A 14220-nucleotide genomic window follows, 5' to 3' on the forward strand; every position below is an offset into this window, starting at 1 on the left:
ACATATTTCAGAATAAAAGCCTCTTGTTAACAAATGAAGGAATTCTGTCCACAGAAAAAATGCTTGAGCTTTTATTTTGAAATGAAAGCAGGAAGTGTTGATTTAAAAAAAAAAAATTCTTTACTTTTTTTCATCTCCGTGACATTTTCTACAGATAAACATGTAAACTGTAGTAATGTTGCTGATATGATATTAATATACAGTCAATAGATCACCTTCTCTGTCTGTTGTTGCTGTGAACCGCGCGGCACGCTTCAAAAATAGACGAGACCTCTATTCTGTAGATGAGACGCTGAGACGTGTCTTACGCTGGCAGTGTGGCTGCTCTAACCTGTTAACACGGACGCCGAAATAAAACACAACAGGTAGCGCAGCCGGCGTGCGCTCCTGACGCTGCTGACGCTCCTGACGCTCCTGGTGTGACCCGGGCTTTATTGTGGTGATGTGTTGATGATGTCATAACGTTGTGTTGATGATGTCATCAGTCTCAGGAGCTGTACGATAACGGGTACAGCAAGCAGATGGTTGATGATGTCATAAAGGTGTGTTGATGATGTCATAAAGGTGTGTTGATGATGTCATAAAGGTGTGATGATGATGTCATCAGTCTCAGGAGCTGTACGATAACGGGTACAGCGAGCAGATGTGTTGATGATGTCATAACGGTGTGTTGATGATGTCATCAGTCTCAGGAGCTGTACGATAACGGGTACAGCGAACAGATGATGGAGGACGAAGACGCCAGAACCAACCTGATCGTGAACTACCTTCCTCAGAGCATGAGTCAGGACGAGCTGCGTTCTCTGTTCAGCAGCGTCGGAGACGTCGAATCGGCCAAACTCATCAGGGACAAAGTGGCAGGTAACGCTCCCTAGTAGTACTACTGTGGTACTACTGCAGTACTACTGTGGTACTACTGCTCACACTGCTCAGTACTTGTACTACAACTCCAAACCTGCATCACAGCAGAACATAACGCTCCAAGCTACCATCGCTTCAAAAGTACGCTCTAGTACTACTGCAGTACTACAGAGCATCAGGCCTCAGTACTACTGCAGTACTACAGAGCATCAGGCCTCAGTACTACTGCAGTACTACAGAGCACCAGGCCTCAGTACTACTGCAGTACTACAGAGCATCAGGCCTCAGTACTACTGCAGTACTACAGAGCATCAGGCCTCAGTACTACTGCAGTACTACAGAGCATCAGGCCTCAGTACTACTGCAGTACTACAGAGCACCAGGCCTCAGTACTACTGCAGTACTACAGAGCATCAGGCCTCAGTACTACTGCAGTACCACTTAGCAGACACAATAGTATTGTAGTACTACTTTGTGCTGATGCTACTGAGGCTAGCTGATACAAATACCACAGTACTACTAGTAAGTATTATTAGAAATACTGTAAAGCTTTGGTTCTGGTTCGTTTTACCACAGTACTAATATTACTTTGTTGTGGTGGTAGTAGTTGTATAATCAGTAGTAGTACTATTTGTAGTACTACTGCAGTATTTCCTGGTGGTAGTAGTTGTATAATCAGTAGTAGTACTAGTTGTAGTACTACTGCAGTATTTCCTGGTGGTAGTAGTTGTATAATCAGTAGTAGTACTAGTTGTAGTACTACTGCAGTATTTCCTGTCTGATTTCTGAACTTTGTCTTTTTAAATGTTTTTATTGACGATCAGCTGATTTTTGTTTTTTTCTTTCTTTTTCTTTCTTTTTAATCTCATGTTGTTTTTTTTAAAGAACAATTCTGTGTTTTTTGTCTGTTTTTCTGAATATTTTCTTTTCTGAACTGTTGTAATATTTATAATATAATATTGTTGTTATTTTTCACACCAGGTTATATTTCAGTGTTTGAGGTATTTCATGGATCAATACTCTGTTACAGTACATATTATTTTACATTTTATAATATTTCATAATTCAGTAAACAGATAAAAACAAACAACCATGAATTAAAATCTTTTAAATCCAATAACTTATATATTCTATAAATCTGATCATGGATGTTAAAGGCAGAGACGCAGTGAAGACCAAACAGGAAACCGAATCCATTTCCTGCATAAACGTCGTCATAAAGCCCAAACTGAGATCACCTGTTTGTTTTTAATAATTCAACTGAATCAAATGTTTAAATACTGTTTTCACCTGTTTTATTTTATTTTTCAGGCTTTGAAAGTCTCTGTAAATGTTTAATAATCAATGTCTGAAGATCCTGAATGTTTCTGAACAATCTGAGAAAACCAAAACAGATTCACTGAATCTTCACTGAGTGAGACCTCCTGTTTCTACTCCGAGTGAGACCTCCTGTTTCTACTCCGAGTGAGACCTCCTGTTTCTACTCCGAGTGAGACCTCCTGTTTCTACTCAGAGTGAGACCTCCTGTTTCTACGCAGCGTGAGACCTCCTGTTTCTACTCAGAGTGAGACCTCCTGTTTCTACTCGGCGTGAGACCTCCTGTTTTTATTTTCCCTTCACCTGGTGAGGCCGAAACATCTTCCCAGCATGCGTTGAGAGAGAAAAGCACGAGTCACCAGAGCTCACCAGAGCGGGGCCGGGCAGGGACGCTATGCGGCGCCGCAGAGCAACCATTAGCTGGCACGCCACCACACGCTACAAACACAGAGTCTGTGTAGCAGGTTCAAAAACGCTCCGCCTCGCCTCCGTGACGCAGTGCGCCCGTGCCTCATGTAAATCAGCCGTGAGTAACAGGAAGTCCCACAGACCTTCCATTGGTCACTTTGGATGTCAATAAAAAGCTGTTTGTTGGTGGACGGGAGGTCTCACTCTGACTATTGGACAGGAGGTCTCACTCTGACTATTGGACGGGAGGTCCCAGTCTGACTATCGGAGGGGCGGTCTCACTCTGACTATCGGACGGGAGGTCTCGCTCCGACTATCGGACGGGAGGTCTCACTCTGACTATCGGACGGGAGGTCTCGCTCCGACTATCGGACGGGAGGTCTCGCTCCGACAGGAGGTCTCGCTCCGACAGGAGGTCTCGCTCCGACTATCGGACGGGAGGTCTCGCTCCGACTATCGGACGGGAGGTCTCGCTCCGACTATCGGACGGGAGGTCTCGCTCCGACAGGAGGTCTCACTCTGACTATCGGACGGGAGGTCTCACTCTGACTATTGGACGGGAGGTCTCACTCTGACTATCGGACGGGAGGTCCCACTTTGACTATTGGACGGGAGGTCTCACTCTGACTATCGGACGGGAGGTCCCACTTTGACTATTGGACGGGAGGGTCTCACTCTGACTATCGGACGGGAGGTCCCACTTTGACTATCGGACGGGAGGTCCCACTTTGACTATCGGACGGGAGGTCCCACTTTGACTATCGGACGGGAGGTCCCACTTTGACTATTGGACGGGAGGTCTCACTCTGACTATCGGACGGGAGGTCCCACTTTGACTATTGGACGGGAGGTCCCACTCTGACTATCGGACGGGAGGTCTCACTCTGACTATCGGACGGGAGGTCTCACTCTGACAGGAGGTCTCACTCTGACCATTGGACGGGACGTCTCACTCTGACTATCGGACGGGAGGTCTCACTCTGACTGAACTTTCATTTGGTTTTCTGGGTTTGTTCAGAAGAATTGAATGTTTTTAATGTTTTTTTTGGAGAGTTTTCTGCGGATTTCTTGTCTGAATATCAGATTGTTTGGCGGCTGCATCACAGACACGTTTATTATTTTCTTTTGTTGTTTTCCTTTGTGTTTCTCTAGGCCACAGTTTAGGTTACGGCTTTGTTAACTTTGTTAACCCTAGTGATGCAGAGAGGGCTATCAGTACCCTCAATGGCCTGAGGCTACAGTCTAAAACTATCAAGGTAATGTGCACCAGGTTGTTCTCTGATTTCATGTCTCTGATAGATGTGTTATGTTCCTGGACAGTCTCTCCTGCTCTAAGTCTGACGGATGAAGGTATTTTAACTGCTGTCATGTTATTCTGTACATATATATATATGCCTGTTTTTTAATATTCACACATGTTGACGCTGAATCTGTGAATTTCTTCAGTTCAGTGTGACGATGTGACAAACTTTTCTTTTCATAAATTTATGCTTTTATTTTGACAAAAGTGCCTAATGATCGTTTTGGATGCTTTTATTTTGTCTTTTTGTTTCTATTTTATTTGGGACAAATCTGGATAAATGTTTGTTTTTTTGTTTTGTTTTTGACCTTGAATATTTCAAAGCATATTTAAATGATTTTATTTAACGACTGGATGTAACTGTACATGTTGTTTTGTTTATTTTTATTTTTTAAATTTTTTTTATTGATTTATTTTTCGTGGTCGTGAAGACGACCGACCGATTGACTTCCTGTCTCCTCCCCGCAGGTTTCGTTTGCGCGGCCGAGTTCGGACACGATTAAAGATGCTAACTTGTACATCAGCGGGCTGCCGAGGACGCTGAGTCAGCAGGACCTGGAGGACATGTTCACTCGATTCGGACACATCATCAACTCCAGAGTGCTGGTGGACCAGGCCTCCGGTAACGTACACGCTCTGTAACATCAGTCATGTGATCAGTCCAGTAGGGGAGTAACAAGTCATCTACTACATCCATGTATCCATTGATAATCCTACGATCCAAATACATCGATAGGTACTCGGCAAGTTGTCCTTCAGGGGACGTATATCGATCTAAAATCCATTTACAGGTGTAATAATCGATACTCGTGAATGACAGACGTTACATGGACGTATTTTCATCGACATGGGCCAGCTTGGCGTGAGCGTGAATGCAGACGGACGGCGTCCCTTTACCGGGAATCCTCGCTCTCTCGCCCGGTAGCGGCGTGGAGGGAGACGGGCAGCGGTCTGCCTGAGCTGCCGGTCAGCAGAGTTTAGTTTTGGGGGCGTTACGTGACGAGTTGTTATCAATCCGCTGGACGAGGGCGGCTTTACCCTGCGGTACTCTCAGGGAGTAAAGAACTAAACAGAAATTCAACTAACGTCAGTCTAACAGAGTTTTAACATGTTTTTAGATGAACCAGATATCGTCATTGAATCGTATCGCTCTAGATGAGCCGGATATCATCATTGAATCGTATCGTATCGCTCTAGATGAACCGGATATCATCATTGAATCGTATCGTATCGCTCTAGATGAACCAGATATCGTCATTGAATCGTATCGTATCGCTCTAGATGAATCAGATATCATCATTGAATCGTATCGTATCGCTCTAGATGAACCAGATATCGTCATTGAATCGTATCGTATCGCTCTAGATGAACCGGATATCATTGAATCGTATCGTATCGCTCTAGATGAATCAGATATCATCATTGAATCGTATCGTATCGCTCTAGATGAGCCGGATATCATCATTGAATCGTATCGTATCGCTCTAGATGAGCCGGATATCATCATTGAATCGTATCGTATCGCTCTAGATGAACCAGATATCGTCATTGAATCGTATCGTATCGCTCTAGATGAACCGGATATCGTCATTGAATCGTATCGCTCTAGATGAGCCGGATATCGTCATTGAATCGTATCGTATCGCTCTAGATGAACCGGATATCGTCATTGAATCGTATCGTATCGCTCTAGATGAGCCAGATATCGTCATTGAATCGTATCGCTCCAGATGAACCAGATATCGTCATTGAATCGTATCGCTCTAGATGAGCCAGATATCGTCATTGAATCGTATCGCTCTAGATGAGCCAGATATCATCATTGAATCGTATCGTATCGCTCTAGATGAACCAGATATCGTCATTGAATCGTATCGTATCGCTCTAGATGAACCAGATATCGTCATTGAATCGTATCGTATCGCTCTAGATGAACCAGATATCGTCATTGAATCGTATCGTATCGCTCTAGATGAACCAGATATCGTCATTGAATCGTATCGTATCGCTCTAGATGAACCAGATATCGTCATTGAATCGTATCGTATCGCTCTAGATGAACCAGATATCGTCATTGAATCGTATCGTATCGCTCTAGATGAGCCAGATATCGTCATTGAATCGTATCGTATTGCTCTAGATGAACCAGATATCGTCATTGAATCGTATCGTATCGCTCTAGATGAACCAGATATCGTCATTGAATCGTATCGTATCGCTCTAGATGAACCAGATATCGTCATTGAATCGTATCGTATCGCTCTAGATGAACCAGATATCGTCATTGAATCGTATCGTATCGCTCTAGATGAGCCGGATATCATCATTGAATCGTATCGTATCGTATCGCTCTAGATGAACCAGATATCGTCATTGAATCGTATCGTATCGCTCTAGATGAACCGGATATCGTCATTGAATCGTATCGTATCGCTCTAGATGAGCCGGATATCGTCATTGAATCGTATCGTATCGCTCTAGATGAACCGGATATCGTCATTGAATCGTATCGTATCGCTCTAGATGAGCCAGATATCGTCATTGAATCGTATCGTATTGCTCTAGATGAGCTAGATATCATCATTGAATCGTATCGCTCTAGATGAGCCAGATATCATTGAATCGTATCGCTCTAGATGAGCCGGATATCGTCATTGTATCGTATCGCTCTAGATGAGCCGGATATCGTCATTGAATCGTATCGTATCGCTCTAGATGAACCAGATATCATCATTGAATCGTATCGTATCGCTCTAGATGAACCGGATATCATCATTGAATCGTATCGTATCGCTCTAGATGAGCCGGATATCGTCATTGAATCGTATCGCTCTAGATGAACCAGATATCGTCATTGAATCGTATCGCTCTAGATGAGCCGGATATCGTCATTGAATCGTATCGCTCTAGATGAACCAGATATCGTCATTGAATCGTATCGTATCGCTCTAGATGAGCCAGATATCATCATTGTATCGTATCGCTCCAGATGAACCAGATATCGTCATTGAATCGTATCGTATCGCTCTAGATGAGCCAGATATCATCATTGTATCGTATCGCTCTAGATGAGCCAGATATCGTCATTGAATCGTATCGTATCGCTCTAGATGAGCCAGATATCGTCATTGAATCGTATCGCTCCAGATGAACCAGATATCGTCATTGAATCGTATCGCTCTAGATGAGCCAGATATCGTCATTGAATCGTATCGCTCTAGATGAGCCAGATATCATCATTGAATCGTATCGTATCGCTCTAGATGAACCAGATATCGTCATTGAATCGTATCGTATCGCTCTAGATGAACCAGATATCGTCATTGAATCGTATCGTATCGCTCTAGATGAACCAGATATCGTCATTGAATCGTATCGTATCGCTCTAGATGAACCAGATATCGTCATTGAATCGTATCGTATCGCTCTAGATGAACCAGATATCGTCATTGAATCGTATCGTATCGCTCTAGATGAACCAGATATCGTCATTGAATCGTATCGTATCGCTCTAGATGAACCAGATATCGTCATTGAATCGTATCGTATCGCTCTAGATGAGCCGGATATCATCATTGAATCGTATCGTATCGTATCGCTCTAGATGAACCAGATATCGTCATTGAATCGTATCGTATCGCTCTAGATGAACCGGATATCGTCATTGAATCGTATCGTATCGCTCTAGATGAGCCGGATATCGTCATTGAATCGTATCGTATCGCTCTAGATGAACCGGATATCGTCATTGAATCGTATCGTATCGCTCTAGATGAGCCAGATATCGTCATTGAATCGTATCGTATTGCTCTAGATGAGCTAGATATCATCATTGAATCGTATCGCTCTAGATGAGCCAGATATCATTGAATCGTATCGCTCTAGATGAGCCGGATATCGTCATTGTATCGTATCGCTCTAGATGAGCCGGATATCGTCATTGAATCGTATCGTATCGCTCTAGATGAACCAGATATCATCATTGAATCGTATCGTATCGCTCTAGATGAACCGGATATCATCATTGAATCGTATCGTATCGCTCTAGATGAGCCGGATATCGTCATTGAATCGTATCGCTCTAGATGAACCAGATATCGTCATTGAATCGTATCGCTCTAGATGAGCCGGATATCGTCATTGAATCGTATCGCTCTAGATGAACCAGATATCGTCATTGAATCGTATCGTATCGCTCTAGATGAGCCAGATATCATCATTGTATCGTATCGCTCTAGATGAGCCAGATATCGTCATTGAATCGTATCGTATCGCTCTAGATGAACCAGATATCGTCATTGAATCGTATCGTATCGCTCTAGATGAACCAGATATCGTCATTGAATCGTATCGTATCGCTCTAGATGAACCGGATATCGTCATTCAATCGTATCGTATCGCTCTAGATGAGCCGGATATCGTCATTGAATCGTATCGCTCTAGATGAACCAGATATCGTCATTGAATTGTATCGCTCTAGATGAGCCAGATATCGTCATTGAATCGTATCGTATCGCTCTAGATGAGCCAGATATCATCATTGAATTGTATCGCTCTAGATGAGCCAGATATCATCATTGAATCGTATCGTATCGCTCTAGATGAGCCGGATATCATCATTGAATCGTATCGCTCTAGATGAGCCAGATATCATTGTATCGTATCGCTCTAGATGAACCGGATATCATCATTGTATCGTATCGCTCTAGATGAGCCGGATATCATCATTGTATCGTATAGTATTGCTCTAGATGAGCCAGATATCATCATTGAATCGTATCGTATCGCTCTAGATGAGCCGGATATTATCATTGAATCGTATAGTATTGCTCTAGATGAACCAGATATCGTCATTGAATCGTATCGTATCGCTCTAGATGAACCAGATATCGTCATTGAATCGTATCGTATCGCTCTAGATGAGCCGGATATCGTCATTGAATCGTATCGCTCTAGATGAGCCGGATATCATCATTGAATCGTATAGTATTGCTCTAGATGAACCAGATATCGTCATTGAATCGTATCGCTCTAGATGAGCCGGATATCGTCATTGTATCGTATCGCTCTAGATGAGCCAGATATCATCATTGAATCGTATTGTATCGCTCTAGATGAGCCGGATATCGTCATTGAATCGTATCGCTCTAGATGAACCAGATATCGTCATTGAATCGTATCGCTCTAGATGAGCCGGATATCGTCATTGAATCGTATCGCTCTAGATGAACCAGATATCGTCATTGAATCGTATCGTATCGCTCTAGATGAGCCAGATATCATCATTGTATCGTATCGCTCCAGATGAACCAGATATCGTCATTGAATCGTATTGTATCGCTCTAGATGAGCCAGATATCGTCATTGAATCGTATCGTATCGCTCTAGATGAACCAGATATCGTCATTGAATCGTATCGTATCGCTCTAGATGAGCCGGATATCGTCATTGAATCGTATCGCTCTAGATGAACCAGATATCGTCATTGAATTGTATTGCTCTAGATGAGCCAGATATCGTCATTGAATCGTATCGTATCGCTCTAGATGAGCCAGATATCATCATTGAATTGTATCGTATCGCTCTAGATGAGCCAGATATCGTCATTGAATCGTATCGTATCGCTCTAGATGAACCAGATATCGTCATTGAATCGTATCGTATCGCTCTAGATGAGCCGGATATCGTCATTGAATCGTATCGCTCTAGATGAACCAGATATCGTCATTGAATTGTATTGCTCTAGATGAGCCAGATATCGTCATTGAATCGTATCGTATCGCTCTAGATGAGCCAGATATCATCATTGAATCGTATCGTATCGCTCTAGATGAGCCGGATATCATCATTGAATCGTATCGCTCTAGATGAGCCGGATATCATCATTGAATCGTATCGCTCTAGATGAGCTGGATATCATCATTGAATCGTATCGCTCTAGATGAGCCAGATATCATTGTATCGTATCGCTCTAGATGAACCGGATATCATCATTGTATCGTATCGCTCTAGATGAGCCGGATATCATCATTGTATCGTATAGTATTGCTCTAGATGAGCCGGATATCATCATTGAATCGTATCGTATCGCTCTAGATGAACCAGATATCGTCATTGAATCGTATCGTATCGCTCTAGATGAACCGGATATCGTCATTGAATCGTATCGCTCTAGATGAGCCGGATATCGTCATTGAATCGTATCGTATCGCTCTAGATGAACCGGATATCGTCATTGAATCGTATCGTATCGCTCTAGATGAACCGGATATCGTCATTGAATCGTATCGCTCTAGATAAGCCGGATATCGTCATTGAATCGTATTGTATCGCTCTAGATGAACCGGATATCGTCATTGAATCGTATCGTATCGCTCTAGATGAGCCAGATATCGTCATTGAATCGTATCGCTCCAGATGAACCAGATATCGTCATTGAATCGTATCGCTCTAGATGAGCCAGATATCGTCATTGAATCGTATCGCTCTAGATGAGCCAGATATCATCATTGAATCGTATCGTATCGCTCTAGATGAACCAGATATCGTCATTGAATCGTATCGTATCGCTCTAGATGAACCAGATATCGTCATTGAATCGTATCGTATCGCTCTAGATGAACCAGATATCGTCATTGAATCGTATCGTATCGCTCTAGATGAACCAGATATCCTCATTGAATGGTATCGTATCGCTCTAGATGAACCAGATATCGTCATTGAATCGTATCGTATCGCTCTAGATGAACCAGATATCGTCATTGAATCGTATCGTATCGCTCTAGATGAACCAGATATCGTCATTGAATCGTATCGTATCGCTCTAGATGAACCAGATATCGTCATTGAATCGTATCGTATCGCTCTAGATGAACCAGATATCGTCATTGAATCGTATCGTATCGCTCTAGATGAACCAGATATCGTCATTGAATCGTATCGTATCGCTCTAGATGAACCAGATATCGTCATTGAATCGTATCGTATCGCTCTAGATGAGTCGGATATCATCATTGAATCGTATCGTATCGTATCGCTCTAGATGAACCAGATATCGTCATTGAATCGTATCGTATCGCTCTAGATGAACCGGATATCGTCATTGAATCGTATCGTATCGCTCTAGATGAGCCGGATATCGTCATTGAATCGTATCGTATCGCTCTAGATGAACCGGATATCGTCATTGAATCGTATCGTATCGCTCTAGATGAGCCAGATATCGTCATTGAATCGTATCGTATTGCTCTAGATGAGCTAGATATCATCATTGAATCGTATCGCTCTAGATGAGCCAGATATCATTGAATCGTATCGCTCTAGATGAGCCGGATATCGTCATTGTATCGTATCGCTCTAGATGAGCCGGATATCGTCATTGAATCGTATCGTATCGCTCTAGATGAACCAGATATCATCATTGAATCGTATCGTATCGCTCTAGATGAACCGGATATCATCATTGAATCGTATCGTATCGCTCTAGATGAGCCGGATATCGTCATTGAATCGTATAGTATTGCTCTAGATGAACCAGATATCGTCATTGAATCGTATCGCTCTAGATGAGCCGGATATCGTCATTGAATCGTATCGTATCGCTCTAGATGAGCCGGATATCGTCATTGAATCGTATCGCTCTAGATGAACCAGATATCGTCATTGAATCGTATCGCTCTAGATGAGCCGGATATCGTCATTGAATCGTATCGCTCTAGATGAACCAGATATCGTCATTGAATCGTATCGTATCGCTCTAGATGAGCCAGATATCATCATTGTATCGTATCGCTCCAGATGAACCAGATATCGTCATTGAATCGTATCGTATCGCTCTAGATGAGCCAGATATCGTCATTGTATCGTATCGCTCTAGATGAGCCGGATATCGTCATTGAATCGTATCGTATCGCTCTAGATGAACCAGATATCATCATTGAATCGTATCGTTTCGCTCTAGATGAACCGGATATCATCATTGAATCGTATCGTATCGCTCTAGATGAGCCGGATATCGTCATTGAATCGTATAGTATTGCTCTAGATGAACCAGTTATCGTCATTGAATCGTATCGCTCTAGATGAGCCGGATATCGTCATTGTATCGTATCGCTCTAGATGAGCCAGATATCATCATTGAATCGTATCGTATCGCTCTAGATGAGCCGGATATCGTCATTGAATCGTATCGCTCTAGATGAACCAGATATCGTCATTGAATCGTATCGCTCTAGATGAGCCGGATATCGTCATTGAATCGTATCGCTCTAGATGAACCAGATATCGTCATTGAATCGTATCGTATCGCTCTAGATGAGCCAGATATCATCATTGTATCGTATCGCTCCAGATGAACCAGATATCGTCATTGAATCGTATCGTATCGCTCTAGATGAGCCAGATATCATCATTGTATCGTATCGCTCTAGATGAGCCAGATATCGTCATTGAATCGTATCGTATCGCTCTAGATGAACCAGATATCGTCATTGAATCGTATCGTATCGCTCTAGATGAACCAGATATCGTCATTGAATCGTATCGTATCGCTCTTGATGAGCCGGATATCGTCATTGAATCGTATCGCTCTAGATGAACCAGATATCGTCATTGAATTGTATCGCTCTAGATGAGCCAGATATCGTCATTGAATCGTATCGTATCGCTCTAGATGAGCCAGATATCATCATTGAATTGTATCGCTCTAGATGAGCCAGATATCATCATTGAATCGTATCGTATCGCTCTAGATGAGCCGGATATCATCATTGAATCGTATCGTATCGCTCTAGATGAGCCGGATATTATCATTGAATCGTATCGCTCTAGATGAGCCAGATATCATTGTATCGTATCGCTCTAGATGAGCCGGATATCATCATTGAATCGTATAGTATTGCTCTAGATGAACCAGATATCATCACTGAATCGTATCGCTCTAGATGAGCCGGATATCGTCTTTGAATCGTATCGTATCGCTCTAGATGAGCCGGATATCATCATTGAATCGTATAGTATTGCTCTAGATGAACCAGATATCGTCATTGAATCGTATCGTATCGCTCTAGATGATTCAGATATCGTCATTGAATCGTATTGGATCCATAGAAATTGATACGTATCGTATCGTTGTAAGAAACATATCGATACCCCCTTTCTGTCCAGGTCTGTCAAGGGGTGTGGCCTTCATCCGGTTTGATAAGAGGTCCGAAGCAGAAGACGCCGTCAAACACCTGAATGGGCACACGCCCCCCGCCAGCTCTGAGCCAATCACAGTCAAGTTCGCTGCCAACCCCAATCAGGCCAGGAACTCTCAGATGATGTCACAGATGTACCACGGCCAATCACGGCGCTTCGGAGGACCCGTGCATCACCAGGCCCAGAGATTCAGGTACGTTCACCTGTTGACGTCGTCCAACAGCAGAAAAACATCACTAATAAAGTAATCAGATTACTGAGCTGCTAACGGTCATCTTTAACAATAGATCTTCTTTAATCCTACTTCCTGTTTTGTTCCAGGTTTTCTCCAATGAGCGTCGACCACATGAGCGGAGGGGGCGGAGTCAGTGGGAACTCGTCCGCCGGTTGGTGCATCTTCATCTATAATCTGGGACAGGACGCAGATGAAGCCATCCTGTGGCAGATGTTCGGGCCGTTCGGCGCCGTGGTCAACGTGAAGGTGATCCGCGATTTCAACACCAACAAGTGCAAAGGCTTCGGCTTCGTCACCATGACGAACTATGAGGAGGCCGCCATGGCGATCCACAGCCTGAACGGATACCGACTGGGAGACAAAGTCCTGCAGGTGTCCTTCAAGACCAGTAAGGGACACAAGTAGGGGGGGTCCTGCAGGTAGACCAGTACAGGTTAGAGGGGGGGGGGGTCAGAGTCCTGCAGGTAGACCAGTACAGGTTAGAGGGGGGGGGTCAGAGTCCTGCAGGTAGACCAGTACAGGTTAGAGGGGGGGGGGGGGGTCAGAGTCCTGCAGGTAGACCAGTACAGGTTGGAGGGGGGGGGGGGTCTTGATTCTCTGTTGAGAAGAAACAAACAACTCATTTTTTTTCTGTCAGTCCAGCCGAACAGTTTTCAGCAGTTTTGTGTCAATGTGTATTATTTTTTTTCTCCCAGCATGCCTTGTTTCTTTCAGGCTGTATGACATCACTTGTTTCTGTGAATATTGTGGATATTGATCCCAGATGGCGGACGGTGAGAGTGTGGCAGACGTCTTTGTAACGTAATGAATCTAAAGATACTGAACACATCCTCAGAGGTCAGAGGAGTCGGCCCTGCAGACATCACAATTCAAATCTATAGAATGTGATTATTGAAGGTTT

At 43.4% G+C, this 14220-nt stretch overlaps 1 protein-coding gene and 1 long non-coding RNA gene across 4 annotated transcripts in view; one reads left to right on the plus strand and one right to left on the minus strand.

Moving 5' to 3' along the window:
• LOC141761656 (ELAV-like protein 1) overlaps window positions 1-13776 on the plus strand; it is a 14878-nt gene extending 1102 nt beyond the window's left edge. The window contains exons 3-8 of one of the 3 annotated variants that reach the window (XM_074625152.1): window positions 486-542; window positions 687-861; window positions 3739-3842; window positions 4355-4508; window positions 13052-13277; window positions 13406-13738. In XM_074625152.1, the coding sequence (XP_074481253.1) occupies window positions 486-542; window positions 687-861; window positions 3739-3842; window positions 4355-4508; window positions 13052-13277; window positions 13406-13724 (1035 nt within the window). In that variant the 3' untranslated portion in view covers window positions 13725-13738. Of the gene's footprint in view, window positions 1-485; window positions 543-574; window positions 587-686; window positions 862-3738; window positions 3843-4354; window positions 4509-13051; window positions 13278-13405 lie in introns of those variants that run through there. The other 2 variants (XM_074625155.1, XM_074625153.1) reach the window with 2 other exon arrangements.
• Window positions 2184-2556, minus strand: LOC141761658 (uncharacterized). The gene is made up of 3 exons (XR_012592618.1): window positions 2458-2556; window positions 2358-2407; window positions 2184-2282 (listed from the first exon to the last, which is right to left on the minus strand). It is a non-coding gene; the product is annotated as an uncharacterized LOC141761658 (long non-coding RNA).
• Window positions 13777-14220: the final 444 nt, after the last annotated feature.

The sequence above is a fragment of the Sebastes fasciatus genome, chromosome 23 (genome assembly GCF_043250625.1).
Source record: "Sebastes fasciatus isolate fSebFas1 chromosome 23, fSebFas1.pri, whole genome shotgun sequence".
NCBI lineage: Eukaryota > Metazoa > Chordata > Actinopteri > Perciformes > Sebastidae > Sebastes > Sebastes fasciatus.